Genomic DNA, 26,910 nt, shown 5'->3' with positions numbered 1-26,910 from the left:
CTCTCAGCTGTCCTCAGGCTGGGACACAGAGTTGTCTGGCACTGGCTGCTTGACACATTCCCAGCACCTCCAGGGCAGTGGGGGCCACCTCCTGTTTTCCCCTCTCTTGGATAAACAGAGTAGAAGCTCCAGCAGTCCCTGCGTGGCTGAGAAGAAGCGCCTGCCTTAGGGAAATCTCTCAGTATTATTCCAACAGTTCCTCCGGATCCTCTAGGTTTCACTTCTCAAAGCAGAAAGTTTCCACAGCCTCAGAATGTGATTCTATTGAAAGTTTCCTTGCAGCAACCCTCCCCCTTGCATAGGATGAAAACTGGATACATCTTTCAACACTTAGTGGGCTAAAAGGGGGAAGAGGCTGTAGAGAAGTCAAGAGACTGCCTCTCTTAGAGGCAAACAAACTGTCCTGCCTCTGGGGAGGCCACAGACTTAACCAAAGCCCTTCTTCAAGCTGCCACCACTTCCCTTGAGCCCAGAAGGGGAGGGTAGTCTAGTCTCCAAACCCTGGCTGGTCTGTGGAGCCAGCCACCTCCTCCATCACTCCCTGGCTGGTATCTTACCTCATCTACACATCAGTAAAACAGGGTTACCTTAGCTCTTGTGAGGAATCTACTGAGAACTGTTACATTTGAGAGGGCAGAACAGTACAGGGGGAGGAAAGAGGGGGTAACAAATCCCAACGGAGACCCTCCCAAGGGAAGAATGAAATACCAAGAAGAACGTGGAGCCCACATCAAGGTGCAGAGGCAAGGAGAAGACCAGCTGCAAACCTAGTGAGACCTTGCCTTAAAGTAGTAAGTAGTGGTATGTGTCGGGATCACATGCAGTCCAATCGATAACCTGCTTGCCTAGAGTGCATGACTGCTCAAAGGCCTGGGTGTGACCCCCACCACCATCAACCTGCCATGGTGGCAACCTCCTTTGAGAGGTGGGAGCAGGAGATTTAGAAGCCCAAGGTCATCCTTGGCTAGGTAAGCAGTTTGAAGGCGGGTTCAAAAACCCAACAGGAGCTGGAGAGATGGCTCAGTGGGTAAGAGCACTTGCTGCTCTTGTAGAGGACCCAGTTTCAGTTGCCAGCACTGTCTCCTGACTTCCTCAGGCACCAGGCATGCACATGGTATGCATACATACATGTACATAAAACACTTCACACACATAAAATAAACCATTAAAACTTAAAGACGGCCGGGCGTAGTGGTGCACAGCTTTAATCCCAGCACTTGGGAGGCAGAGGCAGAGGCAGGTGGATTTCTGAGTTCGAGGCCAGCCTGGTCTACAGAGTGGGTTCCCAGACAGCCAGGGCTACACAGAGAAACCCTATCTCAAAAAAACAGAAACCACCCCTCCCCCCCAAAAAAACCAAACCAAACCAAACAAACAAACAAAACCTTAAAGACATAAACCAATACGGTAAATGGATAAATAAAAAGGACACCAGGTTGGTTAAAATTAAAAGGCAGGAAGGACTCAGCATACATTCCTGAGGGGGCAGCAGGGCTGTGAGGACCTGATGCCTTGGGGATCTCACCTTGGGGATATCAGCTGGGATCCTAGCAGCCCTGTAGCACACACACCCCCTTCTCTCCAAGCATATCTGGGTCTTCTGCCAAAGAAGCTGAAAAACCTGCAGCTCACCCTGCCTGCAACCTCATGAGCACAGAAGCCTGAAGCTGGAGTGACTCCTGGTAGTTCCTTATCCACCCTGGCACAGCTTTGGCCCTGCTTTAAAAGCTAAGCACAGGGCTGGCGAAATGGCTCAGCAGGTAAGAGCATTGACTGCTTTTCTGAAGGTCCTGAGTTCAAACCCCAGTAACCACATGGTGGCTCACGACCACCGTCTTCTGGTGTACAAGCAGGGACTGAAGGAGTGGAGTAGACCAGCGTTGACGGAGTGAGCAGGGGACCTAAAAACTCAATTCCTAACAACCACATGAAGGCTCACAACCTATAGCTACAGTGTACTCGCATACATAAAATAAATAAGTCTTAAAAAAAAAAGCTAAGCACAGTTATGTAGGTAGATATTAAAATTATCATCTCGGTATCTGAGAAAACCAGAGATTCTCTCAGAATGCCTGGATATAAGGGAGCCCGTGGGCACATTAATATCTACAGCCATCGCTGAGTTCCACACCAAAAAAGAAGCTAGATGCATTTTGTCACTGACATCTGCTCTGAGAACATGGTCAGGAAGGATGTATATGGCTGGCCTGCAAGCCCAAGGCTTCTTTCTTACTACAAGTGTCCCAGTGAGCACCAACTACAGGCTGGCGGTAGAACACAGAGCGCATGGGAACACAATCGCCTGATCCACACTGCTGGCCGGGCATCAGAAAGTCCCCGGTGCCACATTACCCCAGAGACACCCCCACTCCCGCTCTAAAACTCTTACTACTCCTTCTGCCTCCCCCAGCTCGTTGCATCATGGGAATAGGGCTTCAGTCTCCCTGCTCAAGGGAACCTAAAGGGCCCAGGCCACCAGCCAGGTGGCCTAGTCAGGTAACCATTGGTCACTCAGTAGCCGGTCAATGGTCCTTTGTGTGGTGACAAGACTGGCATAATGGGCACGTCTTAGGTCGGTTGCACACCCTTAGGGAGCTGCGGTGCCAGGCTGGGGACTTGTGGCCGCGAGCCCCGGTGCAGGGGCGTGGGAGGCAACGCCAGAGCCCAGGCCACCCGGCAGCTCAGAGATGGGAGCCGCTGGACGAGTGAGGGAACCTCAATGTCCTGCCGCAAGGGGCAGGGTGGCAGGGAGGGGCGGGGCGGAGAGGGTGACACCCGAAGGGCCGAGGGAGGCGGGGTCCGCGTCCAGGACGCGGTGGGGCGGAGCGGGGCGCGATGCCCCCCGGCAGGGCCAGGCCCGGAGGGGCGGGAACGGGGCGGGACGGCCGCACCTAGCTCTGGGCTTCCAGCCTGGCCCGCCCTCTACCCTCGGCGCTCCTCAAAAGGGGCGCGGGTGGCGGGCGGCGGCGCCGTCGGGGCTGGGGTGCGGCCGCCATGGACCCGTGGCCATGGCTGACGGCGGCGCTGCTGCTGCTGTTGCTGCTTGTGCAGCTGAGCCGCACAGCCAGGTTCTACGCCAAGGTCGGTCTCTACTGCGTGCTCTGCCTGTCCTTCTCCGCCGCGGCCTCGATCGTCTGCCTGCTGCGCCACGGCGGCCGCACCGTGGATAACATGAGGCAAGGGGGCCGGACGCCGGGATGGGCGCGCGCTTCCGCTTTCCTAACTTCTGAGCTCCTCGCGTTCTTTCCTTCCTGCCCCGCCCGCTCCGCCGTCCCCACGGTCCAGAGCCTCCGACGACGCGGCTTCCCGTCCCAGGAGCGCGTGTCACGATGTGCGCGGCTGTAGGGCTCGGCCCTGCGGCGCCCCCCTGCGCGCAGCGTGGAGTGTCGGGTTTGCGCGCGCCGCTAGCTTTGGGAGAGGGAGGGGGCCGAGCGAAGGTGGGACAGGCCCAATCCCACTTTCACCAGCAGGGAAACCGAGGCCTAGCCAGGCTTCCGGTCCGTGCTTCCACCTCTCTGCCGGTTAGAAGACACCTGTGCCCAGATGTAGCCACAGGTTCTCCTTGTCATTAACTTCCTCTTCTGGGGGGTGGGGGCCGAGCTGTCTTTGGACCTGGCTTGCTAGCAATAAAGGAAGGAGGCTGTGGCCAGAATCCTCCTCTGTCCATCTCCCAGAGCAGGGAAGCTTAGTGGACAAGCAAAAGGTACAGGTATGGAGATCAGGCTAGGTTGTCCTGCAATGGGAGCTGCCCGCGTGAAAATGCCTCTAGTCCTTTCTCCCTGTCCATACTCCCAGGAGACTGTTGCTACATTTCTCTCTGCCCCATTTGGACTGCTGAGAGGGTGGGTTTTGCAATGTCCTGGCCTTGGCCTTGCCTGGGTGTTTCGGACCTTGTGCCCCTGAAGCCCCTCCTCCCCCGCGGTAGTTGCAGCGACTGTGAATGATGGTTTCCTGACTCCTCTGTTGTATCTGGTCATCTTTGGGGTTAGGATGCTGTCCTGACCAGCCATATTTTGTGGGTCCCAGTCCTCATTTCTCAGGTGCTTATAGTGACTCTATCCAGTGTCCCAGGGAGCAGACTCCAGGAGCAGACATACAGAGGAGACAGACCCCTGCACAGAAGACAAGGGTGCCCTGGCTATGCACTTTTCACGGTGCACAGAACAGGGTGGGGAGGCCTGCTCCCACCTCCCCACCCTGCCTTAGGGTTCCTGTCTTAAATCCTCATAAGGCGATGAGTTGAGATATGAACAGCAGGGCCCTTGGAGTATTGCAAGCATGACATCCTCCAGGGATGACCATAGAGAGGGGTGAGTGGAAGAGAAAGGGAGGCTTGCTCAGTCCACATATGGACCCATCCCCATCTCGTGCCTCCCTGGCCTAGGCCAGCCAAGCTTGGGTTGCAGATGCTACTCTGCCTGGGCAACAGATGGGACTGAGGTTCAGAAAAGCAATTTGACAGAAAGGTTTTCAGGCTGGAGGCAAGGGCTCAAGGTCCCCCAGCCAGGACAGGGTGCTCTGGGAATCGAACCCCAGAGGGCAAGTCTATAATAAATTCTATAATAAATTCCCTTGGTGCCAGCTCAGCTATGGTGATGCTTCCCAAGGGTGCTGCATACAGTCACTCTAAGGCAGAGATTTTCAACCTAATTCTGTATGACCCTTTAAACAATTCCTCATATTGTGGTGACCCTCCCAAACATAAAATTATTTTCATCATTATTTTATAACTGTAATTTTGCTACTTTTGTAAATCATAACTATCTGATATGCAAGTTATCTGATCTTCTACCCCTGTGATAGGGCGTTTGACCCCCAAAGGAGCTGAGACCCATAGGTTGATAATTGCTATACTAAGGGCTAATCTTATTATTCTGTTTTTTGTTTGTTTTTCTAGAGAGGGTTTAGAAAAACCCTGTATAGCCCTGGCTGTCCTAGAACTCACTCTGTAGATCAGGCTGGCCTCAAACTCAGAGATCCACTTGCCTCTGTCTCTCGAGTGCTGTTATTAAGTTAAGGCACTAAAGGGCTGTAAGCCAGATCCTGAGCTCCTGGAAGGACAGCCCTGGTCTGCACCTGGTTTCTAAAGGAAGCCTTTGTCGTTTGGTTTAGAGTTCTGAGATGCAAGGAACAGCATTAGAAACATAGAGACCAAATTTGACTATTCAGACATGGCTTAGGGGCTAAGACCAAGGAAGGGCTATACATGTGGAGCCTTTCCCTGTGTACAGACCAGAGTTGGGTGACAGGAGGCAGGGGACTTGGTTATAGCATTCAGCAAGGGGATAGTAAAGCCCAGGGAGGCTGGATAGAATTTTGCTGCAAAGTTGGGTCACCTTAACAAGAACACACACACACACTCACACACACATACACACAGAGTGAGTGAGTGAGTGAGTGAGTGAGTGAGACCATGAGCCCAGTAAAATAAGAACACGCCTCTCTTCCCACCCCAGAGCTCCAGTGTTGCGCTCCAGTGTTGCAGCCTGTGGCTACACTGTATCCCATCCAAGCACCTGTGCAGGGTGAGGGGTGGGGCGATGGATACCTAGCACCTGCAGGAACTAGACTTAGTTTTTAGGCTGAACTTTAGCTTTGAGCCCTGGCTAAGCCCCTTCTTGCTGCCTAGGCTATCATCCTGGAAAGTCCTGGCTGTTTGTAGGGTAGCAGAAACAGAATTTTGTAGAACATTGCTAGCATGTTCCTCTCCTGATTCAATGATGCGATCTTGACCTGTGGAGAACAGTGAAGCCTAGCTCTGGCTGACTTTCGGTAATGGGTTAGTCCCCACTCCTCCTTCCTCTACCCTCTCTCTCTCTCTCTCTCTCTCTCTCCCTCCCTACCCCTACCCCTACCCCTGGCACCTACTACCTTCATTCTCTTCCGTGTTTGCCCAGGCTACAAGTCCTATCCTAGCCCCAATCTCCTGCCCCTATGTTATTCTTCACTCCTGGACACTTATCAGAAAACTGCTCTGCCAAGTGGCCCTAGTAGGATCTCCCATCCCCCTAAGCCAGGCCCATCAGTGGCTCCCCTACCTGCCATTCTCCAGCAAGGTAGCCCTGGTTGGCCCTTGAAGCTCCCATTTTCATCTAGCAGGTCTCCACCCATCAAACTCAAGGCCAGAAGTCAGGGCAAGGGTCTAGTCAGGGCATTGACCTTCCATGAGGACAATGCGTCTGTGGGTGTAGGCCCTGACCTTGAACTGCTTCTCAACAGCCTTGGGCAGGTATGGGAGGGGCCTGAGCAGGTCAGAGGGCCCCTCTCCTGAAGTTACTCTTGTTCTAGTTCTGTCTGTGTCCCAATCAATAGACTACTGTTAGTACAGGCCCGCAGAGTGGAGTTACTACATCAGCCAGCCTCATGCAAGGTAGCTCTTTGCCTCCTTCCCCTTGCACAAGTGGTAACAGAAACATAGAGGTCAGGTCACAGATGGAATGCATTGATCCAGACTAAATAACAGACTGTCTGATCCAAAGCAGGAGCTCAGGAGGCGTCCAGGGGGCTGGGGGGTGGGAGTGCGGGAAGCACTGCCTGACAGCTGGCAGCCATGCTTCCAGAGCAACAGGCTGGGCACTCATCATCCCCAGGCTCTTGGGGTTCCGATGGTTTTGACTCTGCCTCTACTGAGATACACTAAAGAGGCAGCAAGTCCCGACATGGAGCGGGGACTAAAGCACATGACATCTCATCCTAGGTGCAGGGTTTGGGACTTAGCTTCTTGCGGGGAAAGGATAGGGTGTTCAGGACTAGACTAGGTTGGCAGCTCAGGCTGTCATACTAGGAATGACACATCCCTTCAGGGGAGTCACTTGCTGGGTGGGGCCAGGCTGCCAAGCTAACAAAGCAGGCAAACAGGACAGGATGGACTACTGGAACCCAACAAATTCAGTTGGCAGTATAGGAAACCATGGTCCCGCCCCAGGGTGCCCTCTGACCACACACCTCATCTCACTGCTGGAAGCAGTGTTAGGAGGTGGACTTGGGTCCATGTGGCTTCCTCATTCCTGGGGACAGGTCACTAACCTTGCTGACCTGAATTTGTGCAGCCTTTGTAGAGTGGGTGTAAGGACCTATCTAGCATCTATGTCCGAGCAGCGCTCTATTATGGGCCTGAAGTGCTAGGCATGGTACCTGATGGTGTCTCTCCCGTTAGAATGAGGATTCCTACTTAGACTTCTGGTGTCTGTCAGCTACGTAACCTCTGTAGAGCTTAGCTGGCACCTTTGGGGAAAACTCATTTATTGATTAATTGATGGATAGACTCCAGAGCCTTATGCAGTCTGATCCAGTTTTCTACCACTGAGCCACTCTCCCAGCCTGTGATAATAAATGTCGTGTGTGTTTTGTCTCTGAAAATGGAGATGTTGAGGGATGTAGCTCAGTGGTAGAGTGCTTGCTTAGTATTGCATGAAGCCCTGCCCTAACCCACCCCCAGTACTGGAGAGACAGACAGACAGAAAGAGGGCATATGTACATGCCACTAGCAGTGGGTACAGTCTGGATGTGGCCAGAAACTCTTTCCTTTGCAGCAAGACATGGGAATGTGAGTTCACAGTGACCACTACAGGTTGACTGACTTCCTTATCCAAGATCCCCCCCGCACCCCCCCCCTGGGGAAGATAGCTCAGCTGGTAGATTACTTGCCTACCGCACATGAAGTCACCATTGCATAGAGCCAAGGTGTAGTGTGCATTCCTGTAAGCCCAGCACTAGCACTGTAGAGGCAAGGGGCCAAAAGTTCAAGGCCATCCTTGGCTACTCAGGAAAACCAGGTTATGTGAGACCCTGTCTTAAATGTTTAAATGTGGTTTTGGCCGGGCGGTGCAGAGAAAGCATGGAAATAAAATTGTTTACATTTTTGGATGATTTGAGGTTTAGAAGAGGGTTTATACATTTCTTTTTTCTTTTCTTTTTTAAGATTTATTTATTTATTTATTATATGTGTGTACACTGTAGCTGTCTTCAGACACTCCAGAAGAGGGCATCAGATTTTTGTTAACAGGTGGTTTTGAGCCACCATGTGGTTGCTGGGATTTGAACTCAGGACCTTTGGAAGAGCAGTCAGTGCTCTTAACCACTGAGCCATCTCTCCAGCCCGATTTATACATTTCTAACGAGGTATCCTGGACTTGACTTTTTTTTCCTTTTAATGTGTCAGACGTGCTGAGTACATACACCCAGAGGTAACTCCCTAGAGCATTTGTAGTGTGCCTGCCCTGGACTGTGGTGACTGAGTTCAGATGTGGAACTTTAGACTTGTGACACCATTTCTAGAAAGTTTGGGATCTTGGAGCCCTTCAGATACAGCCTTGTGGGGATGCTCAGCTTTCAACCTGACTTTAGGGGGTGTGGCTGCCTGAAGCTTTAGGTTCCACCCCCAACATACACACACTCTCCACCTTCTTTTCAATGAGTCAATTATAATCCACGTGCATTTCCTCTGCCTCAGGGTATAGGCGTTTCCAAATTCCTTGATTGAAATCTTGATTATCCACATCTTTGCGGCCTTAGAGAATTCCTGGGAATCTAGCTAGCTACCTACCTCTGCCCTCCAGAAACATCTGGCTCTAAACCAGAAGGAGAGATGGAGCAAGGGACTGTGTCCTGCTAGGGTTTTCTAGTGTGCATCTGAGTAAAGGGCCAGGGTCCTTTCCTGCTCTTTCTATGCCTATGTCAACTGGTGAGAACTCTTTTTGACACATTGTCACATTGACAATGTGTTGACACATTGTTTTCTCTAAGTTATCTTCCCTGTCCCTTTGGAGCTTCCCAGAGATCTGAGCAGCTGTGACTTAAAGATGAGGAACTCGGGTGGGGGCGTATCTCAAGCAGTGACCACTCTTTCATGAGGGTCTGGGATCTGTCTACCTGTCCTTGCATAATGGGGAAATCTGCTCCAAAGACAAGATGGCTGGAGCTAGCTGAGGCTGGCAGGCCTGAGGAGAGATCCCAGGTTTCAGGCCTAGGGAAGCAATGGCTAGTGTCATCATCTGACTAGCAGTCTTCCTCTCCAAGGTTTCAGTTTCCTCATCAGTGAGAATTGCTCTTCCACTGCTGGGTTCTTGATGGGGCAAGCATTGCAGGAAGCCACTTGTATGGGGACACAGAGCAGCAAGAGTTTCCTGGGACTGGGACAGTCGGAGTCAGGGGTTTATAGAGACATCGTATTAGTTTGGAAAGAGAAAGTTCTGTGGACAGACAGTGGCTGTAGCACTCTTAACACTGGTGCCTTCACATCCCGAGTGCAGACAAATGGTTACAATGGACTTTTTTTTAATGGCATGTGGATTTCACCATAATTTTTTTTTTAAAGTAGCTCTGAAGAAGCAGTGTGAATATGCTGCATTGTGTAGAGATAGCTATAACCTGTTAGGGACCTTTCCCTTAGGACTGCCAGGGCCCCAGGGGTGGGGTATACCAATGTACATGTAGAATGGAGTGTGTTGGAGTCCACCTTCCTTGCTCTGTTACAGTAAAAGAGGAGATAGGCCTCCTCTGCCTTATAGCCAACGCCCATGACAGTCTCTTTACAGTGACAGGCTGAGTAGAGAACAGGTCGGGTACCCTCAATGAGTAGGGAGCAGGACTAATTTGCTGATTTGCCCCCAGGACTCTGTGTGCCCAAGTGTCCTGTCCTGTGCTGCCTGCTGTTCCTTCTCCCCAGCTTGCTCTCCCTTCTCTAGGGAGCTCATTTTGGTTACTGATATCTCTGCCCTCAGCATCATCAGCTGGTTCGTTCGGTCCTTCAAGTACATGTATGGCCTTCGCTTTGAGGTCAACGGACAGAAGAAACTGGAGGTGGATGGTCCCTGTGTCATCATCTCTAATCACCAGAGCATCCTGGACATGATGGGTAGGCTGCCATTCAAGGCTTGGCCACAGAGAGGGCAATCTTTCTCGGCCTGGGCCCTGGTGGGCTGGGGTCTCTGGCTGGGACTGGTGCAGGACAAGACCTCCCTCAAGCTGGGCAATAAGAGGCCCAGGACTGCACCACTTTGGCTATTTCCCAAGAGACAAGATAGGCCAGAGGCAGGGGCCTTGACAGGTGGGCCACCAGCCCCTTCTCCCCCAGGTAGTGCCAAACTGGGCTCTGAAGATCTTCTCTCTTGTTCCCCACCCAACCTCCCTCTCCCCAAACCTTGCCACTCTCTCCATTTTCTCTATGACTCTCCTCCTATCTCTTTCTTCCATCCTTCCCTCTGTCTCTGTGTCTCTGTCCCTCCCCCTCCCACCCCCCCGCCCTGTGTCTCTCAATCTCCATCTCTGGTCTCTGCCTCTCCACCTCTCCCTCTCCCTCTCCCTCCCACCTTCCTCTCCCCTGTATCCATTCCTGGGTTTTCCTCTCTTCTCTCTCTCTGATCTTTGCTTCCTCTGTCTCTCCCTTGCCTGCTTCTCCATCTGTGTCTGTCTCTCATTATCTCTGTCTCCCTCTCTATTTCTCCTATGCTCTAATCCTCTTTCATTGTCTGTTGTCACATCTCTTGTCTCCTATGTCTCTCTCTCTCCCTCCTGTCTCCATCTCCCACCCTCTCTTCCTCAATCCCTCTCTCTTCCATATAGGTCTCATGGAAATACTCCCTAAGCGCTGTGTACAGATCGCCAAGCGTGAGCTAATGTTCACAGGGCCTGTGGGCCTCATCATGTACCTTGGGGGTGTCTACTTCATCAACCGCCAGCAAGCCAGAACCGCCATGTCTGTGATGGCCGACCTGGGCAACCTCATGGTCAAGGAGAATGTGAGTATAGGCACAGTACAGCAGGAAAGCCTACTGCAAGGAGCCGCACAGCTTTCTTGGGGTGGTTACACAGGATGTGGGCAGCCTAGGCAGTTTTTTTCCTTTCTACTGGCAGCTCAAAGTGTGGATCTACCCAGAGGGTACACGCAACGACAATGGGGACCTGTTGCCCTTTAAAAAAGGAGCCTTCTACTTGGCCATCCAGGCCCAGGTAGGCCAGGCTCTGCCCTCCTGGGGTGGGAGGCTGGGATATGGGTCAGGGTGGTTTAACGTTGAAGATGATATCCTAGCTAGACTGAGGAATGCTGGCCTTCAGGGATCTCCTCCACCCCATTAGGAAAGGGTCTCCCCACCAGCTCAGTCCCTACCACTTGGACAGGTTAGTGACCATTGGCAGCTCTAAGAGCTTCAACACCAGCCTCCCCACACCCTAGCTGCCCAGGTAGGTAGCCCCCTTCATCTAGGAGTTCATGAAATATGGAAGTGGACAGCCCTGGGGTTTGACCATAGTGAGGCTGAGGAGCTAGCACAAGCTAGCAGCAAACCCAGTTCTGAGTAGCACACATGACCTCTGTCCTGGATCTTGGACTTCCTGTGCCCCTTAGCCTGTGGTAGGGGAAGGCAGTATGTATCAGAAGTGTCCCTAAGTGTCTCCCATGCCCCTTGTCCCTGCTGTGTGGGGGAAAGCCACCACTGGGCGGACAGGAGAAGGAATTTTACCCTGCTTTACTAATTGTTGGCTGACAAGCCTCAGCCCTATCAACCCCTGCGGCAGGAAGTCTCCTGGGCTCCTGGTACCCAGGCCTACAAGGTGGCAGGTACCATTTCCCTGAGGTTCCAGGGGGTTGGGAAACTCAAGCTGGAACAGGAAACTGCACTGTGACCTCTGATCTGTCTAGTGACCAGGTGGTCCTTGGTCCTGGGACTGAAGTCATGGTCTTCCTTGGCTTTGAGGTATTGGTAAATCCTAGGGAAAGAGAGAAACTAGGGGCAGAAGAATCTAGACCTATCAATCATTTCCTGCCCATCGCCCAGGGCCTCACTGGGGTGCAGCCTGCCTACCTTCTTGCCCAGGCTCCCAGGGTTAATTATTACCCAGTGCTATCTGCCACCATTGGAGTTGACCCTGGGGCCTTCCGGAAATACCAACAGGCTCCAGCCCCTGTCCCCTAGTTTCCTGGGAATGGGGTGGGAGGGCAGAGAAGGGTCCTCCACCTCCCCAGTGCTGATTGAAGTCGCACCCTTGACTTCTAGGCTATTTTATGACCCAGTCAGGGGGGCGGGGCATGACAAATAATTACTAGCCCAGGGGACTTCCTGGAGGTGGTCTGGGAACCTCCAGGCCACTTGGATGGAGGTGAGGCACAAGGCTACCTGGCAGTAGCAAAGCTCCCTTGTAGTGCTGTCTGTCCCTCAGCATGCATCCCCGTCTGCAGGTGCCCATCATCCCCGTGGTGTACTCGTCTTTCTCTTCCTTCTACAATGTCAAGACGAAGCTCTTCACCTCAGGTGAGCCATCAAGCACACAGGAGCTCACAAGCCTGCCGTGCTCTCTCTGTTACTGATGCTTGAATCAGGGTTGTATGTACCCCAGGCTGGCCTACAGCTCCTTACGTAGCAGAGGATGACCTTGACCCTCCCTGTGCTTGGTTGATAGGTTTGTACTGCTGTGCCAAGGTTATGTGGTGCTGGGTTTCAGTACCCTCCCTTCTAATGTAGCAGTACTTGGGCAGAGTTCCCACTTCTGAGTGGTGAATGAATGAATGAATGAATGAATCTGGAACAAACATTGCATCATCTCATTGCTCTTTCTTTTTTTTTTTTTTTTTTTTTTTTTTTAATATGTAAGTACACTGTAGCTCTCTTCAGACACTCCAGAAGAGGGAGTCAGATCTCATTACGGATGGTTGTGAGCCACCATGTGGTTGCTGGGATTTGAACTCCGGACCTTCGGAAGAGTGGTCAGGTGCTCTTACCCACTGAGCCATCTCACCAGCCCCTCATTGCTCTTTCTAAATGGGGTTTTTCAGTTTTTCAGGTTGAAAAACAGGTTCTAAACAGGGTAGCGTTCTTGAGAGCACTGTTGATCCAGGCTGTACAACAGAAATAGGGACCTACAGTGACCTCTGCTGGTGAGGGTAAGAATTCTAGCTGTGTGGGCTCCCCTACGTGGGGCAGCTCACAAGTGCAGCCTCTGCCGCTTCCACGCAGGTACCCTCAGTGTGCATGTGGGTGATGCATGTGGTAGTCAGGGTAGAGTCAGAGGTTAAAGGGCTGTGGGACGAGCTAGGCTCTGTCTCCAGCAAGTACCCAGCTCCAAGGAGGACGGAAGGAACAAGTGTAATAGGGGATGATTAAGTGTCGCTGAGTGCAGTGCCAGCGGCTGCGGCAGACATGCCCTGAGTCATAGGGAGTGGCTTCGGGAGAGGGTAGCATCGCTAAAGCTTACTGGGCACACATGTTGCCCCAATTTCCAACGTGTGTGCTGCCCAGGAGTTGAGGATGGCCAGGCTCTGGTTAGAAGAGGCTGGGCAACAGGAAGCCTGGTGAGTAGAGGTGACTGACATCCACTACTGCTTCCTCCCCAGGAACAATCAAGGTACAAGTGCTGGATGCTGTCCCTACCCATGGTCTTACAGATGCTGATGTCACCAAGCTGGTGGACACTTGCTACCAGTCCATGAGGGCCACCTTTCTACAGATTTCTGAGATTCCCCAAGAGAACTCTGCCATTAAGGAGCCTGGGGTCTTGCCAGCCCAGTAGCCCAGGCTACAGGGGCAGGGGAGCTGGGGAAAGAGCAGAGGCTGAAGGATGGACAGAAGGCCACGCCCTCCCACTTACCAAACATCACCTTATCCTGCTCCCCTGCTGGCCTGGCTCTCTCGTTGGGGCCTGGAAACAGGAAGCCCTTTCTAGCACAGGCCTTAGATCCAGGACCCTATGTAACTTCCCACCTCAAGCCTGTGCCTCCAGAATCCAGGTGTGGCCATCCAGCAGGTGGGCTGGCCCACAAGACCACAAGGCACCTAGGAGTGCACAACACATTACCTAAGGCCCACCCCATCATGCAGAACAAATGCTCTGAAACCAAGCAGTGGCCTGTATCAGGCCATCATGAAGAAGAGGAGCTTGGTCTCCCAGTCTCAAGGAAGCCTGGCTCACACAGCACCAGAGGGCAGAGCCTGCCACCCGCACCGTCCGACGGCCTCAGTCACAAATCACTGCTGTGTTTGGTTCTTTTTCTATAAATGAACTCTCAGAAGTGCCTGGAGACCAGAGGTCTCTTTCAGAGAGTGGGTAGAGTTCTTTCTCCAGGCTCCCATCCAGGGATAAAGGGTGGTAATGATGGCATATGACTGCCTATTTCTGGGGCTTCAGTGTGTAAGTCCCCTCCTCCCCCTAGATTGCCTGCAGGTGAGCTGAGATCAGCCAGCAATGCTTTCCTCGGTAACCATGGGGTCCACGGAACTGAAGGGCGTGCAGGCCAGCAAATCACCAATGGGAAACTGGGGCCTCAGGACTGCTTGCTGCAGCTCCCTTTTACAGAAAGGCCCTTCACTTTATCAGAAGCCTACAAGGCAGGAGTGTCCTACAGTGTCGGCGCAGTCCCCATTACCCCATTGACAACAGCTCAAGTCTCAGCTTTATTATGACAAAGATGGAGACAATCCCCACCTTGCCACTTAGACAGGGAGCCCCACTGAAGAGTCACACAAGACCCCACTCCCCATGCCCAAGTCCTAGGAACCTCCTAAGAAAGGGACAATGAGGCATAGGCACCACCAGACAGACAGTGCCTGAACTCTGGCTACAAGGGATCTAGGATGACTGCTCGATCCAGCCTGGGTGGTGAGAGGTTATCACAGATCTTTTTTGCAGGAGCCTAGAGCAGGAGAGGAAAAAGGGTGTAAACTTGCAAATCTGCCCATTCCAGAAGTAGTTCCATCCACCTAGCCCTGGTGTCCACCCAATGGGTTCCCTAGGCTCTCTGTAGGTGGAGTGGTGTGTTGTGGAACTCACAGGACCCCAGATGTTCCTCCAAGAAGGACACCTGCTCACTCAGTGAATCAATTCGGTCCAGCTGCTGGAAGGAATGGGCCAACAGGCTGCCAGGATCTTGTAGCCCATGCTCTGTGGACCGAGAGGCCAGGCTGTGCAGTGGGGCCAGCACCAACTGCAGTTTCTGTTTGGAAGGAAGGTTGCAAAAAGCCAAGTGATCTCTTGGACTTCTATTCCATGGGAATGTAAGTGCATGATAAGGCTTCTGCTGATCTATAGCAGCAGGGCCCTGCTTGCAGGAGAGGGACCCCAAGGTCTAGCAGACACAGGTGTGTAACAGACCCACAATCTAGCTATAAGGTCCTGGGACCCGAGAGACAGAAGCTAGGAGAGGCTTGAGATTTGCCAGAATCCTTGTACTTGTATAACAGACTAAGTTCTTCCCACCCTGAGGAATCCCATACAATGCTACTTGTCATAGTAAGAAAGCCAGCATCCTTACAACCCTTCCCCATAAAACTCTCAACCGTCCCATGATTTGGAACCACAGCCCTAGAGACTGGTCTGGGGACACCAGCAAGACCCACTCCCAACCAAGCCTCACCTGTTCTAGCACATCAACCCGAGCCTGCAGCCTGTACACCTCCTCTCTCGCCATGCTGTCCACTCCTGGGGGCAGATCCAGGCGCTAGTCAAGGAGGGGAGCTTCCTGTCCCACACAGGCCTGAGGAAGGCCTGTGTCCACTGCCATAGCTGTGGGAGCAGAGCCTGGAGATGCAAAGTCTCTGGCTGTAAGTCTCAGGCACTGCCAAAGCACACAGCTAACTAAGAGCAGCCTCAGGTCACCCCGAGTGCCAGCGTGGTCCTTACCCAGGTCCGATGCATTCCTGGCGCTGGGCTGCTGACCGCGCATTATTACTCACGGTACGAGTTTGAAGTGTCACAGCGCGTACCAAAAGTAATAATGTGCTGTCACCGGCAAAGATGCGGCGTCTCCAGGCTGCCAGAGCCAGTGTGGGGCTCTTTCACTCAACTGGCTGAGATGGGGCTCCCAGGTATGCCTTACACCCCACAATACCTTCCAGAAACCTCTTCAGGGTAAAGTGGCCCCTTCCACCAGGCAAGGAGCCAGCCCTTACAGCATAGTGCTGGCCTCCACCCAGGGCTAGCTGCCCCTGTGTCTTCCATGTTCCGCTCAGCCACACAACAGTGCTCACAACCCAATGACTACCCAGGTCAGTCATAGCAGGTGGGAAAAACAAGTTTACCTGCTGTGGGGTTTGGGGCCACCGGGGAGGGCCCCTCCTTAGACAGGCAGTGCGTCCCATCTGCAGATGGGCTTTGTCCCTCCCATCCCTGGCACCAGTAACTTCCCACAGTATTGACACAGCGCTGGGGACAACTGGCCTCTCCTGTACTGCATTCATCAACATCTGTAAGAAATGAAGGTGTCAATCTAGTGTCTACAGGAGGCAAGGTCCTGGGCCCAGAGCCCTATTAAGATCCATCTATCGGTGAAAACCCACTTCAGCCAGCAGTAACCTAGGCACCAAGAAGACCCCTCAAGAAGGGTGCTTACCTGTCTGGCAAGTATTTCCCTGCCATCCCACAGGGCAGCGGCAGTGGCCTGGGCGGATGCAACTCCCTCCATTCCCACATGGAGGCTGGCATATTGCTGTGGGTAGAAGAGACCTGTCTGAGAATCCCCAGAGCGCTGCAGCAGCCAGGGAAGGGTTGTCCTGCTTGAGGAATAGAAAGCAGTAGGGGCAATGCTGGGCAGTGGAGTCCCTCACATCAGGCACAGTGCACACTGCCCTCACCTGCTCCACAAGCCCCAGGGAGCCCGCTGGTCCTCTTCCAACCAGGGCAGCAGGCATAGCGAGGCCTTGCAGGAGTCACCCCAGGGCTACGGCGATAGGCAGTCCGGTAGATGGTTCTGTGGTGAGTAAGGGTAGTTCAGAGGGGTCCCAACATGGAGTGACTCTAGTCAAACCTTCCTCAGAAAGGATGCACCCCTGCCCATATCACTTGTTTGTGGCTACCTGGCCAGCATCACTCCCTGGGCTCAGAGGTTCCCTTCCCAAGTCCCAGCTCGTATGGGTCAGCATACAGGCCTGTGTGTGCCACTTGGCCCACCAAGTTTCCTATGACTTGGCCTATGACACACAGACCCACAGAGTACGGCAGAGCCGGCCCCTTCCTGCAGTGGCCACTTCAGAGCTGGCCGGAGCCTGGCTTGCTTTCCTTGCCTGGACTCTGGGCCCCCCGGTGCTTAAGCTGCTCTCTTGACTCTAGCATTTCCCGAACTTTGGAAGCTCAGGAGCCTCTGAAATCTGGCATTTTGAGCCTGGGAGAGAATTCATGCACCTAGGCCTTTTTGGGGGTACTCTGTAGGCAGGGAGGAGTCTGAACTCTCCACATCAGAGCCTGCCCTTCTGGCTGTGTCCTGAGGCCATGTGCTGCTCAGACTATCCTGTTACCCTGAGGAGACATCAGAAGGTCAACATGGGCATCTGCCTAGGGCCGTTATGGAGAGAGGGGTTGACAAGGATTTGGGGGAGGTAAGCACTGTCCCTATGAAGGACTTTGTAGCCAACACAGATGGGAAGGAGTAAACACCGAGGAGGGGTGCAGACGTGCTGAGAAGCCCCTATCTATCTGGAATACGCCCTTTGAGGCGATATTCTGTCGGGGCAATCCTGCGTGTGACTTCTCAGCATTCTTGGGCACCAGCCTCCAAACCTGAGAGGCCACATTGATCCCTGATGTCAAGGATGCCTCAGTGCTTTGGCCTCAGCTCCCCAGTCAGGGTGAACAGGCTCTTGGGCCCCAGAACTTGTTACTGGTTGGGAATGGTGGAATGAGGAGTGAGCACTCACCGGTAGGTGCTGCAGGCTCTGTGTCCGTCGCAAGTGGTGAGGTAAGGCTGGTATACACGCTGCACAAAGGTCTCCGAGATGGAACCTCCGGAAACCCCCACAGTACACACTCTACGGCTACAGGGGATGGGGTCAGCTAGTGGTCTAGAGCCAGGTCTCTTCCAGCCCAGGTACATACAGACATGGGGATTCTCTTCAGGTATTGGGGTCTGCTGTGGGCGCAGCTAAGAGCCTCTGGTCATGACCCCAGTACCCCAAGGCCCAAGCCCTTCCTCACCTGGGTCTGTAGACATGCTCAGTAGTACCATCTGCTGCCAACACTAGAAACCATGCTACAAGCAGTTCTCCGGAGCCCCACATGGTCTGCATCTGTAAGTGAGGTAGCCTTCTTCTTTTTGTGGCCTAAGGCAAAAGTCGGATCCTATCAGTCTCCTATGGAACCCCCGGCCCAGGCCTCCAGCAGAGTCTGTACCCTTGGCCACTTCCTGGGTTCTGAAGCCACCCCTATCCCAGGGATAGCATCCAAAGGCAGTGACAGCTCTCTCCTGCCTCTGGCCCATCTCTACCAGACAAGCTGGTCCCTTATCAACCACAGAGAGCTAGGCCTGCTGACCAGAACTCCTGGGGAAGGAGAAACCTGAATCCTGCTAGGGTCAGAGGCAAACCCTGAGGCTCTGGGTGGGGCCTGGGCAGAGTGAGCAACCAAGCCAGTCCTCCCCCTGAGCAGGATTGAGGGCTTTCTGGAATCTCTCAGTCTGAAAAGGAATGCTGTGGATGGAGCCGAATCCAGTGCAGCAGGAAACTCGCCATCCTATGTGACTGTTTGGCAAAGGCTTAGCAAGCCCCAGGGCACTAGGGATTTCACAGTACACAAATGTCAGCTACCTCTAGGTGTATACAGGCAAGGCCCTTGTGGGGTGTGAATCATCTGAGCAGCAAGGGGATCTACAGCTCACAGGGCACCACTCATGGACCAGAGCATGTGTACAAACACCTCCCACCTGCAAGGGCAGTGGCCCTCATGTGCTTACCCCTGGGGAACCTCCCCCCAGCCTTTGGAGCCCATCTCCAACCCTCTTCTGGCTGTGTTAAGAGGCAGGAAGGCTGTTGAGGAATGTCCCCAGATTTAAAGTCTGTGATAGTGCTGAAGTGCTGGGTCAGACATGTGCAAGGGGATGGACAGCTGTCTCACTGTCCTACACAGAGTCGGGGGGCAGGTGGCTGACAGGGCTCCACTCAGGGCTTCTTAAAGGGGCAGCTCCACCTACCCACCCCAGGCCCCATACAACCCTACAGACCCCCCTATCAGAAAGGAAGGGGCCAGGGAACACGTGTAAATGAGCCCAAGTTAATCCCTTACTTTGAGACTCAGTTTACTTAAAGACATCACTAGGGTATCAAGGCTGGTAGCCATCAGTAGTTCTGGTAGAGTAAACAGTGGTGACATTAAATAGTTTCTGAGCTCTAGCTGCTGGCTAAGCCCCTTTTCAAGCAAGATCCTTCCCACTTCTCACTCTGTCCATTCAGCCCCGCACTGCAGTCCTAGGCCGGGAGCCTCTTTGCTGAACCTCATATTTGTTGAAGCAAAGCAGGAAGGCAAGGGGCTTTGAGATGAGTAATTGAGACTTAATGTGGGGGCAAGAAGACCATAGGGAAATACCTGGGCAGGGGTATATGTGGCAATCTGTCTGAGCTGAGTTAGCCCCGAGGGGGGAGGGCACCTTCAGCCGGTAAGAATTACCCTGCCAAGCAAAAACCAAGTGATCCTGAGGAATAGTACCCAGAAAGATAAGTTAGCATGTGGCATGGGCGGGAGGGCGTCAGAAGTCTACCATCCTTGTGTGCCTGGCACCTGGGGCCTGGAGGGTTTCCCTCCAGATATCGTTGCCCCCACAAATCTTCCCAGAGATAAGCTGCCTAGAAAGGGAACTGTGTTTTAAAGCAAGAGAAACAATTTTTGAAAAGTCATGTTTTGCCCAAGGACAGAAGAGACCAGAGCAGCCATTTACTGGAAGTTCATTTCCTTTCGTGCTCAGCTACAGGGTGAGCCACGCATTAGGCTGTGATGTGGCCTGCAGTTTTACAAGTAATCTTGAACCATTAAGTATCACTATGGGCCCTAGCAGCCATCTCCCCTTCCCACCTACGGCTCAACAGCCCCCTACCGGGAGGGAGTGTGCTGCGGTGCTGTGGATCTGGACACTATAGTGAGAGGGCCCTGGGTCCCTTTGCTACAGTAGTGTCTAGACATCAGCGCCCACAGATTGGTGTGGAGAACAGACAGGTTCGGTGATCAGATTCGGTGCGGGCGTCCTCTCCATGGCCCGGACCCTGCTCCCTCCCAGGCTCCATGGCGGTAGGGGAGAGTGTGGCAACCCCCACCCCCGACCCAGGACGACCGACCCGACTGAGCTACGCTATGGGGTGCTGTGACCAGGTGGAGGTCGTATAGCCAGGATGGGTAAAGGGAGAGGCGCTCCGGCCGCCGGCAGGGGTCGCTATTTCTCAGGGCCGCTGGGTCCATTTTCCCGGCGGCGGCAGGACCTGGGCTGGGGCGTGGGGTCCAAGCGCGGCTCAGCCATGGCCCTCGCGCGCTCACCTCTCCGGTCCCTGCGATCGCCCGGAGTTGCCTGAGTGGCCGCCCCCAATCTCGGCACCCGACAGTCCGGGTCACCCCTGCCCCACCCGGGCTGCCTCCGTACCCTCGCCCCTGGTGCCCCGGCTACCTCCGCACTCACCGCGCGGTCCGGGGCGCGCACGCGCCGCCACCGCCGCTGCCGCCGCGCTGTGGGGGACCCGAGCCCCGCCCCGCCCCGCCCTCGGCCCCGCCCCACCTGATAGCTGCGTCGGAGCCCTACCCCCGCCCCACGGGCTCCCCGATCTGCTCGTCCCCATTTCGCGGATGGCAAAACTGAGTCTGTGCAGCGGCAGTTTCCCTAGTGTTTTAGCGAGTAAGTCAGACCTAGGTGATCTGGTTGCAACCCAGCCTCTAAGTGCCGCCTTGCGAGCCTCCTTTGTGCATCCTGACAGATCCCAGCCCTGCAGAGGGATCACGTGACTGATGGGGATGTAGGACTAAACAAGTTCTAGGAGTCAGGAAGCCATGAATGGCTCCCACAAGGACTTAGCTAGCTCTCGAGCCTCCTGACTGATGACTTGCTCCTGAATGGTATTAGAAGACTACAACAAGATGCCTGATGAAGCCGGGCGTGGTGGCGCACGTCTTTAATCCTAGCACTCGGGAGGCAGAGGCAGGCAGATTTCTGAGTTCGAGGCCAGCCTGGTCTACAAAATGAGTTCCAGGATAGCTAGGGCTTTACAGAGAAACCCTGTCTCGAACCCCCCCCCCCCCAAAAAAAAAAGATGCCTGACGAAGTCAGACTGGTCCTCGAGCCATGCAAAAGGTGGGCATCATGACACACCCAGCCACAATACTAGACTGAGATCACTGGGCTGAGTACAGATGAGATCTAGGTGTGAGCGCAAGCCTCCTTGGCAGACATGGGCTCTCTGCTGACACCCTTGGCCACTTTCACTGGCGTCATATGAGCTGATACCCCTCCACTTCTGGATTGGTCATCTTTTCCTCTCTCCCAGTCTCCACTTCTGAATTAGTCCTGCAACTCTGCTGCTTCTGTAATTGTCCCAGCTCTTTGGGTGCCTAAGCCTTGTTAATTTCTCCAACCCTAGCCATGCCTTGGTTTACACATGTTCTTGTGCGTGCTCCCTGCAAGGCAGGACTCCTGGCTGCTGCCCAGAATTTTTACTGGGGACTCACCTGTGGTCCGGCCGCTAGTCATCCCCTGGGTACTGGTGGCGGCTGTTCTCGTGGGCAGGTGGAATAGCCAGCGTCTTGCTGCTGCCGGGGGCTGTGGGTCAGACGTGGAACATGAACTGGGGCCTTGCTTTCCTCTCTCATGTCCAGATACATACCCTCTGCCCCCCCAACCCCCCACCCCCGCACACGTCCCACTTTGATTTAGCCTTCAGGATCTGCTTGCAGAAACAGCCCCTGACAACAGAAACTACAGGGTACCCTAACTAGTTATACTCTTGATTCCCCCACCTTCCCACCATCTGTCAAATGTGACCTCTGCCTGCATCTCTGAGTTCTGTAAAGATAGGTAGGAACCAATAGAATAGAACCAATGCCCCCTCCCCTCATGAAGCTGAGCACTGTGTAAAGAGCCTGTACACTAACAGGAAAGACCTCGCAGCTCTGGGCTCTGGTCCACCTTGTTTAAACATAGACGCTGAAGGGAAGGGCTCCTGAGCAATGGCTACCACCCTGCCCTAGAGAGCCTCCTGGCAATTGGGCCTGTGGCCATTGTTGTAACTGGGGCTCCTGGCAGAGCATCTATCACTAAAGAGCTGTGTCCAGCCGGGCGTGGTGGCACACACCTTTAATCCCAGCACTTGGGAGGCAGAGGTAGGCGAATTTCTGAGTTCGAGGCCAGCCTGGTCTACAGAGTGAGTTCCAGGACAGCCAGGGCTACACAGAGAGACCCTGTCTCAAAGAAAAAAAAAAGCAAAAAGCAGCTGTGTCTGAAAACACCCTGCACAGCCGCTTGCCCTTATCCCATTTTGGTTCCTGGAGCTGTGGTCACTTGAACCTTTGGCAACTCAGGTAGCTTTTTACTGGTCCCCCTCTGCCTTTGCTTAGGCTGAGGCCTAACCAGATTCTAGTCTAGAGAAGATATACTTCCCAGAGATGCTACTGACTTGGGGGTGGGGGTGGGGGGCTCAAGAAGCTCCCCTGTGGTTTAAGGCCAGAGAACAGGGAGAATAGGGAGAAGCGTCACAAAGACAAGATAGACCCCACTGCACCCCATGAAGTTGTCCCTAAGCCTAAAGCCCACAAGAGACAGGCTCACCCTAGCTCCATGTTCTGTGCCCCTCGATGTGCATGGCTCATCCAGGTTACAAATGTGACTTCAGGGTTCCCACTCTAGGGACTGATTCCTGGCTGGCACCTCCATTCCTCAGAAATATTCACTCACTACTAATGAGGAGACCCCAGCCCTGTCTTAGCAGAATGGAGGCCATAGCCCTGACCAGAGGGTCCTGCTGGGCTGAGCTCTGATGGCTATGCAGGAGATCCTCCAAAGAGGAAAAGAGTGGGGCCAGGAGGTGGGTTGGGTGTCAAGCAGCTCTCAGCTTCTCTTTCAGGGGCTGGGCATCCAGGGGTGAGGTGTGGAGCCCAGGCTCAGTCACCCAGACCAAGCCACCCAGACTAAGCTCTCCTCTGCTAGATAGGGATGGCTGACAGCAAGGACAGCACACCTCCAGCGGAGCAGCTTATGGATGCTGCAGCTGTCTGAGTTCTCAAGGCCCCTCCACCCACTTTCTACATGCAGTACCATCCTGCATACCTGATGCTGCCCAGGCCTGGCCGAGGCCACCTCTGCTGCCTCCATGAGCCAACCCTGCAAAGCAACCTGCCCTTCCAGGGAATGTCTGCTGCCCAGGGTCCCTCCTGAAGTCTGCATGCCTGTCCTGCCGGCCGAAGCCTTCCTCGTGGCCTGCACAGCAGCCTGCCAGTGCGCAGAGGCTCCTCCCGGGCGAAGAAGGGTGGTTTTTTATGCTCCATCCCGGGTAAATCAGGACTGGGATGGGCCCTTCCCGCCGGACTTCCTGTGTGTGTTCTCTGCTGATAACAGGGATCCGTCAGCGAACAAACAGGAGGCCAAGGGGCTGAGGAGGTCATTAAGGGAGGGGGGCTGACCAAACTGTGGAGGAGGGGGTTGTTGATCCCCTGGGACTCCAGGGTCTAGCCCTGAAGCAGTCAGAGACCCCACCTATGTTCTGGAGCAACCTAAGTGGTAACAGTATGAAACAAAGGAACATGACCAGGGCCTTCCCATTCCACAGAGACAGCGGGGCCACAAGACATCCATGTGGGTGACAGAAGTAGCCTTCTGCTTCTTTGGGACACAGGACCTTGGGCCTTCCCTAAATGTGTGTAACACAGGTACCTGAAAGCAAAGCCTGCCCTACTGGAGCTGCGTGCAACCAGGGAGGAATGCTGGTGGCATGCGGTTGGAAGGGAACTTGGGGTGGGTAAGACAGGCCCGATGGTCTGAGAATAGCTTATTCTGTGGGTACAAAGGCCCACGACTGGGGAAAACACCAGCTCAAACTCAGCTCAGACTCTCCTAGAACCCAGGCTGTTTCTTCCAGGGCATCGGCCCAGGCTGCCAGTGAGCCCCTCACTCCAGAGGTGTGCAGATGGGGCTGAAAGCCTGCAGGCTCAGTTGACTGGGATGCTCTGGGATGACTATCCCAAGACCCGGAAGCAAAGAGCATTCTTAACCTCTCCTCCCCTCCCTTACCCCCTAACAGGCTGTGGGGAGGCGCTGTAACACCGTAGGGTCCAAGATCCCAACAGTGGAGGATTCAGGCCAGGCACGCAGACCCCATGGAAAGGGATGGGAGGGATAAAGTGCCAAGAATTGGGCTGCTGCCAAGAACATGCCCAGACCTCTGTAAGCGAGGGCACCTAGAGCAAAGCTTTCCACCGAGGCCGAGCTTGCAGTGTCAGCCTTGCATTGGCTCAGCCTGCCTGTTGATGCCTTGGGCACCTCCTTTCTGTGCCCTGCCTCTCTCCCACCCCACCCAGCTGGACAACTTGGGCTAGGATGGAGGTGGGGCAGCCTGGGAGCTTCCTAGTGGACTTCACCTCTTTGGCACCCTCCCTCCAGTATGGCCTGGGATGGAGACTGCTCTAGTGCTCAGTCTGTGTGCTGTACTGGGAACAGCGCTCCAGCCAATTAAGACACTGTACTTCTCTTTCCAGAGCTCAGTTTCCCCGTATGTCCTGGGGGACAAGAGAGTTCCTGTTCAATAGAGCCATGATGGTTGAAGGGGTTCATGGCATTCAAATGTTGGTCTGACAGTCTAAAGATAGTTCTTAGGTTTTCTTATTCTAAATGCATACCTGATGGGTGGGTGGGTGGGGCCCACCTCCTCTTTCAGTCATACAAACTAGCCACACCCTCAGCCCGCCATTGGTTTGTTCTGCTTTCAGTCATACAAACTAGCCACACCTTCAGCCCTCCATTGGCTTGTTCTGCTTGACCTCTGCTTCCACCCAAGGGGCTTGTCCACAAGGGCTCGACTATCCCACCAGTGGTGGGAGTCAGGTAGGCCCTAGAGATAGCCCTGTATCATATCACCTGGGCCTGCCCCTCTCTGTCCTAGCTGCTGTACTAAGCCATCGTTTCCCTCATCCACAAAAGGATCGGCAAACATTGGGCTGGGGAGACCAAGAAAAGGGACACTGAGGCTCAGAGAGGGAAGGTACTTGACCAGGTGAGCAGAGGTTAACTCGGGAACAGAGCCCTCTTTTCCTCGGGGAATTCAGATCAGTCTAGGAGACTAGTCATGAGGTCGGCTGTGCCAGCAATGGCTGAGGGTTGCAAAGTTGTGGTCTAACCTTCTGTGGTGCTCAGTGCATAGGGAAACTGCCTAACAGAGCCCCACAGGTCTGCCTATGGAGGCCCACAGCCAACATGGATAGTTTTGCTCTTCAGTGGCCTGAATGTATCCATTCATCATCTCCTGACTATTCTGCCTTCCCTGCCCCAACCTGGCCAGACTGAGATGTATCCAAGAAAAGAGATCCCTGGTTCAGAGCCTCAGAGTGCCACCTCAGTCCCAGAGACAGATAGAGAGGGCAGGCTGGAGTCTCACCTTGACACTGGGTACATCAGGGACAGAAGAAGGAGGGGGTCCCAAGGGGAGGAGGCACTGATTGGTAGTCCCTGGAGCTACAGAAGGAGCTGTGGTCTAGGGAGATGCTCAGAGACTCTCTTCTCCACCCCTGAAGTGCCTAGTGCTTCAGGCCTCTCTTCACTGGTGGAACTTGCTCACTGTCATTGCACTTTAGAAGGAGCCTGTACCACTTCCGACTCGGGCAGCCATCACCATTGCCACTAGGATGCCCCCTATACCCTTCATTTCCCACAGCTCCTACAGATTGGAGACCAGATGGGCACGGCCCATTTCTGGGCCTAAAGCTCTGGACCAAGAGCCTCACACTGATTACACTGATTAAAGTGGCACTAAAGGCAGGAACCGCTGCAGTAAGAAACAAAAGTTCTTTACCCTACACTGTGCCTCAGTTTCCCCGTATATCTCAACGTCTTTCTAACCTCCCTGTCAATGCTCTGAGGTTGATGACTAAAGGAACACAGTGCCTTACCTTCCCACAGGGACAGGGACAGGGGATGGACAGAGCCTCCCTGGTCTCCCCGGCCTCTCCTTGGACCCCTCACCACTGAACTTCTGGCCTCTGCAGCTCCAGGAGAGGGAAGACCCAGGTCCCGGCAGAGACCTACATGGGCATCTCGAACAGTGCAAGGCCGACGGGCAGCAGGCCCAGGCATATGAGCCAGCTGCACCTCAGGAAGGAAAGACCAGCACACTGCACAGCAGAGAGATGGCCTTCCTGTTTGTCTCCCAGCTTGGTGGTTGGCCTAGGGACAGGATGGCTCTGTCAGCCAAGGCTGGGCCTAACTTCCCATCAAAGGATGCGCCTGGCTGAATGACCAGTCCTCACTGAGGGCTCTAAAGGAAGTGACTGGGCAAGGTGCTGCTTGAACTGATAGGTGGTCTACCACTGAGTTAAGCAGCAAAAGGGGGGTTGTATAGAGAGCAATGGGGTCTGCAGCAAGAGCTGAGTTTCCACCTCCTTTCCCCTCCTGTTCTATCCCTCCAGTAGGCTTCACAAGTTATGGATGTCTAGTGCAGCCAGCTTCCAGGGAGACAACCTCTCTCAGAAGCTCACAGAAGTGAACCAAGAGAAGGTGAACAAAGGCCCGCCGCACAGAGCCCAGGCATAAGCAGTGGCGGCTGCTGGGGACACTTGGCCCTACTTCCCCACAGCTCTCTTCCTGGAGACCACCATAAATCCTCGCTGACCTTTGCTAGGTATTCCACTGAGTGTGTAAGCCAAAGGTAAGAACTCTCCACGACCTCCCTGTTCGGCCCTCAGAGTGTCCCGTGGCTGGCACCACTCCTCATTCAGCCTCCACTATCTCCCCCAAAGTTTTCCCTCTAAAATGACCCAGAAATTGCCACCCTTCTCCCACCACTGTCTCCCTTCCATGGGCCTCCAGGGCCCTCCTGGACCTCAGTCCCTGCCCAGCATGTCTCAGAAAGGTTCATGGGGTGGGCGTGCCTACCTCTCAAGCTTCTCTCCACATTCAGGACAGAGTCCCATGGGTTACATACATGGGCCCTTCCCCAGCCTCCAAGAGGAAGGACAAGGACAGGAGTTCTTGGGGGAACA

General features: G+C 54.0%; 2 protein-coding genes across 9 annotated transcripts in view; one reads left to right on the top strand and one right to left on the bottom strand.

Moving 5' to 3' along the window:
- Positions 1 to 2,794: 2,794 nt before the first annotated feature.
- On the top strand, positions 2,795 to 14,018 carry Agpat2 (1-acylglycerol-3-phosphate O-acyltransferase 2). The gene is made up of 6 exons (XM_021182867.1): positions 2,795 to 3,176; positions 9,723 to 9,856; positions 10,564 to 10,739; positions 10,855 to 10,950; positions 12,176 to 12,248; positions 13,328 to 14,018. The coding sequence occupies exons 1-6, from the start codon at positions 2,995 to 2,997 to the stop codon at positions 13,501 to 13,503; spliced, it is 837 nt and encodes a 278-aa protein (XP_021038526.1). The 5' UTR covers positions 2,795 to 2,994; the 3' UTR covers positions 13,504 to 14,018.
- Positions 14,019 to 14,371: 353 nt separating this feature from the next.
- Positions 14,372 to 26,910, bottom strand: part of Egfl7 (EGF like domain multiple 7) — a 15,073-nt gene continuing 2,534 nt past the window's right edge. The window contains exons 1-10 of one of the 8 annotated variants that reach the window (XM_021182887.2): positions 25,822 to 26,020; positions 21,397 to 21,487; positions 17,896 to 18,020; positions 17,619 to 17,735; positions 16,560 to 16,675; positions 16,319 to 16,414; positions 16,008 to 16,172; positions 15,344 to 15,408; positions 14,761 to 14,923; positions 14,372 to 14,623 (exon numbers count right to left, since the gene is read on the bottom strand). In XM_021182887.2, coding sequence (XP_021038546.1) covers positions 14,601 to 14,623; positions 14,761 to 14,923; positions 15,344 to 15,408; positions 16,008 to 16,172; positions 16,319 to 16,414; positions 16,560 to 16,675; positions 17,619 to 17,735; positions 17,896 to 17,987 — 837 coding nt within the window. In that variant the 5' untranslated portion in view covers positions 17,988 to 18,020; positions 21,397 to 21,487; positions 25,822 to 26,020 and the 3' untranslated portion in view covers positions 14,372 to 14,600. The other 7 variants (XM_021182878.2, XM_021182912.2, XM_029473198.1 and 4 more) reach the window with 7 other exon arrangements.

The sequence above is a fragment of the Mus caroli genome, chromosome 2, assembly GCF_900094665.2.
Source record: "Mus caroli chromosome 2, CAROLI_EIJ_v1.1, whole genome shotgun sequence".
NCBI lineage: Eukaryota > Metazoa > Chordata > Mammalia > Rodentia > Muridae > Mus > Mus caroli.
Note: the sequence above shows the minus strand (reverse complement) of the source record. Positions and strands in the feature narration are given on the sequence as shown.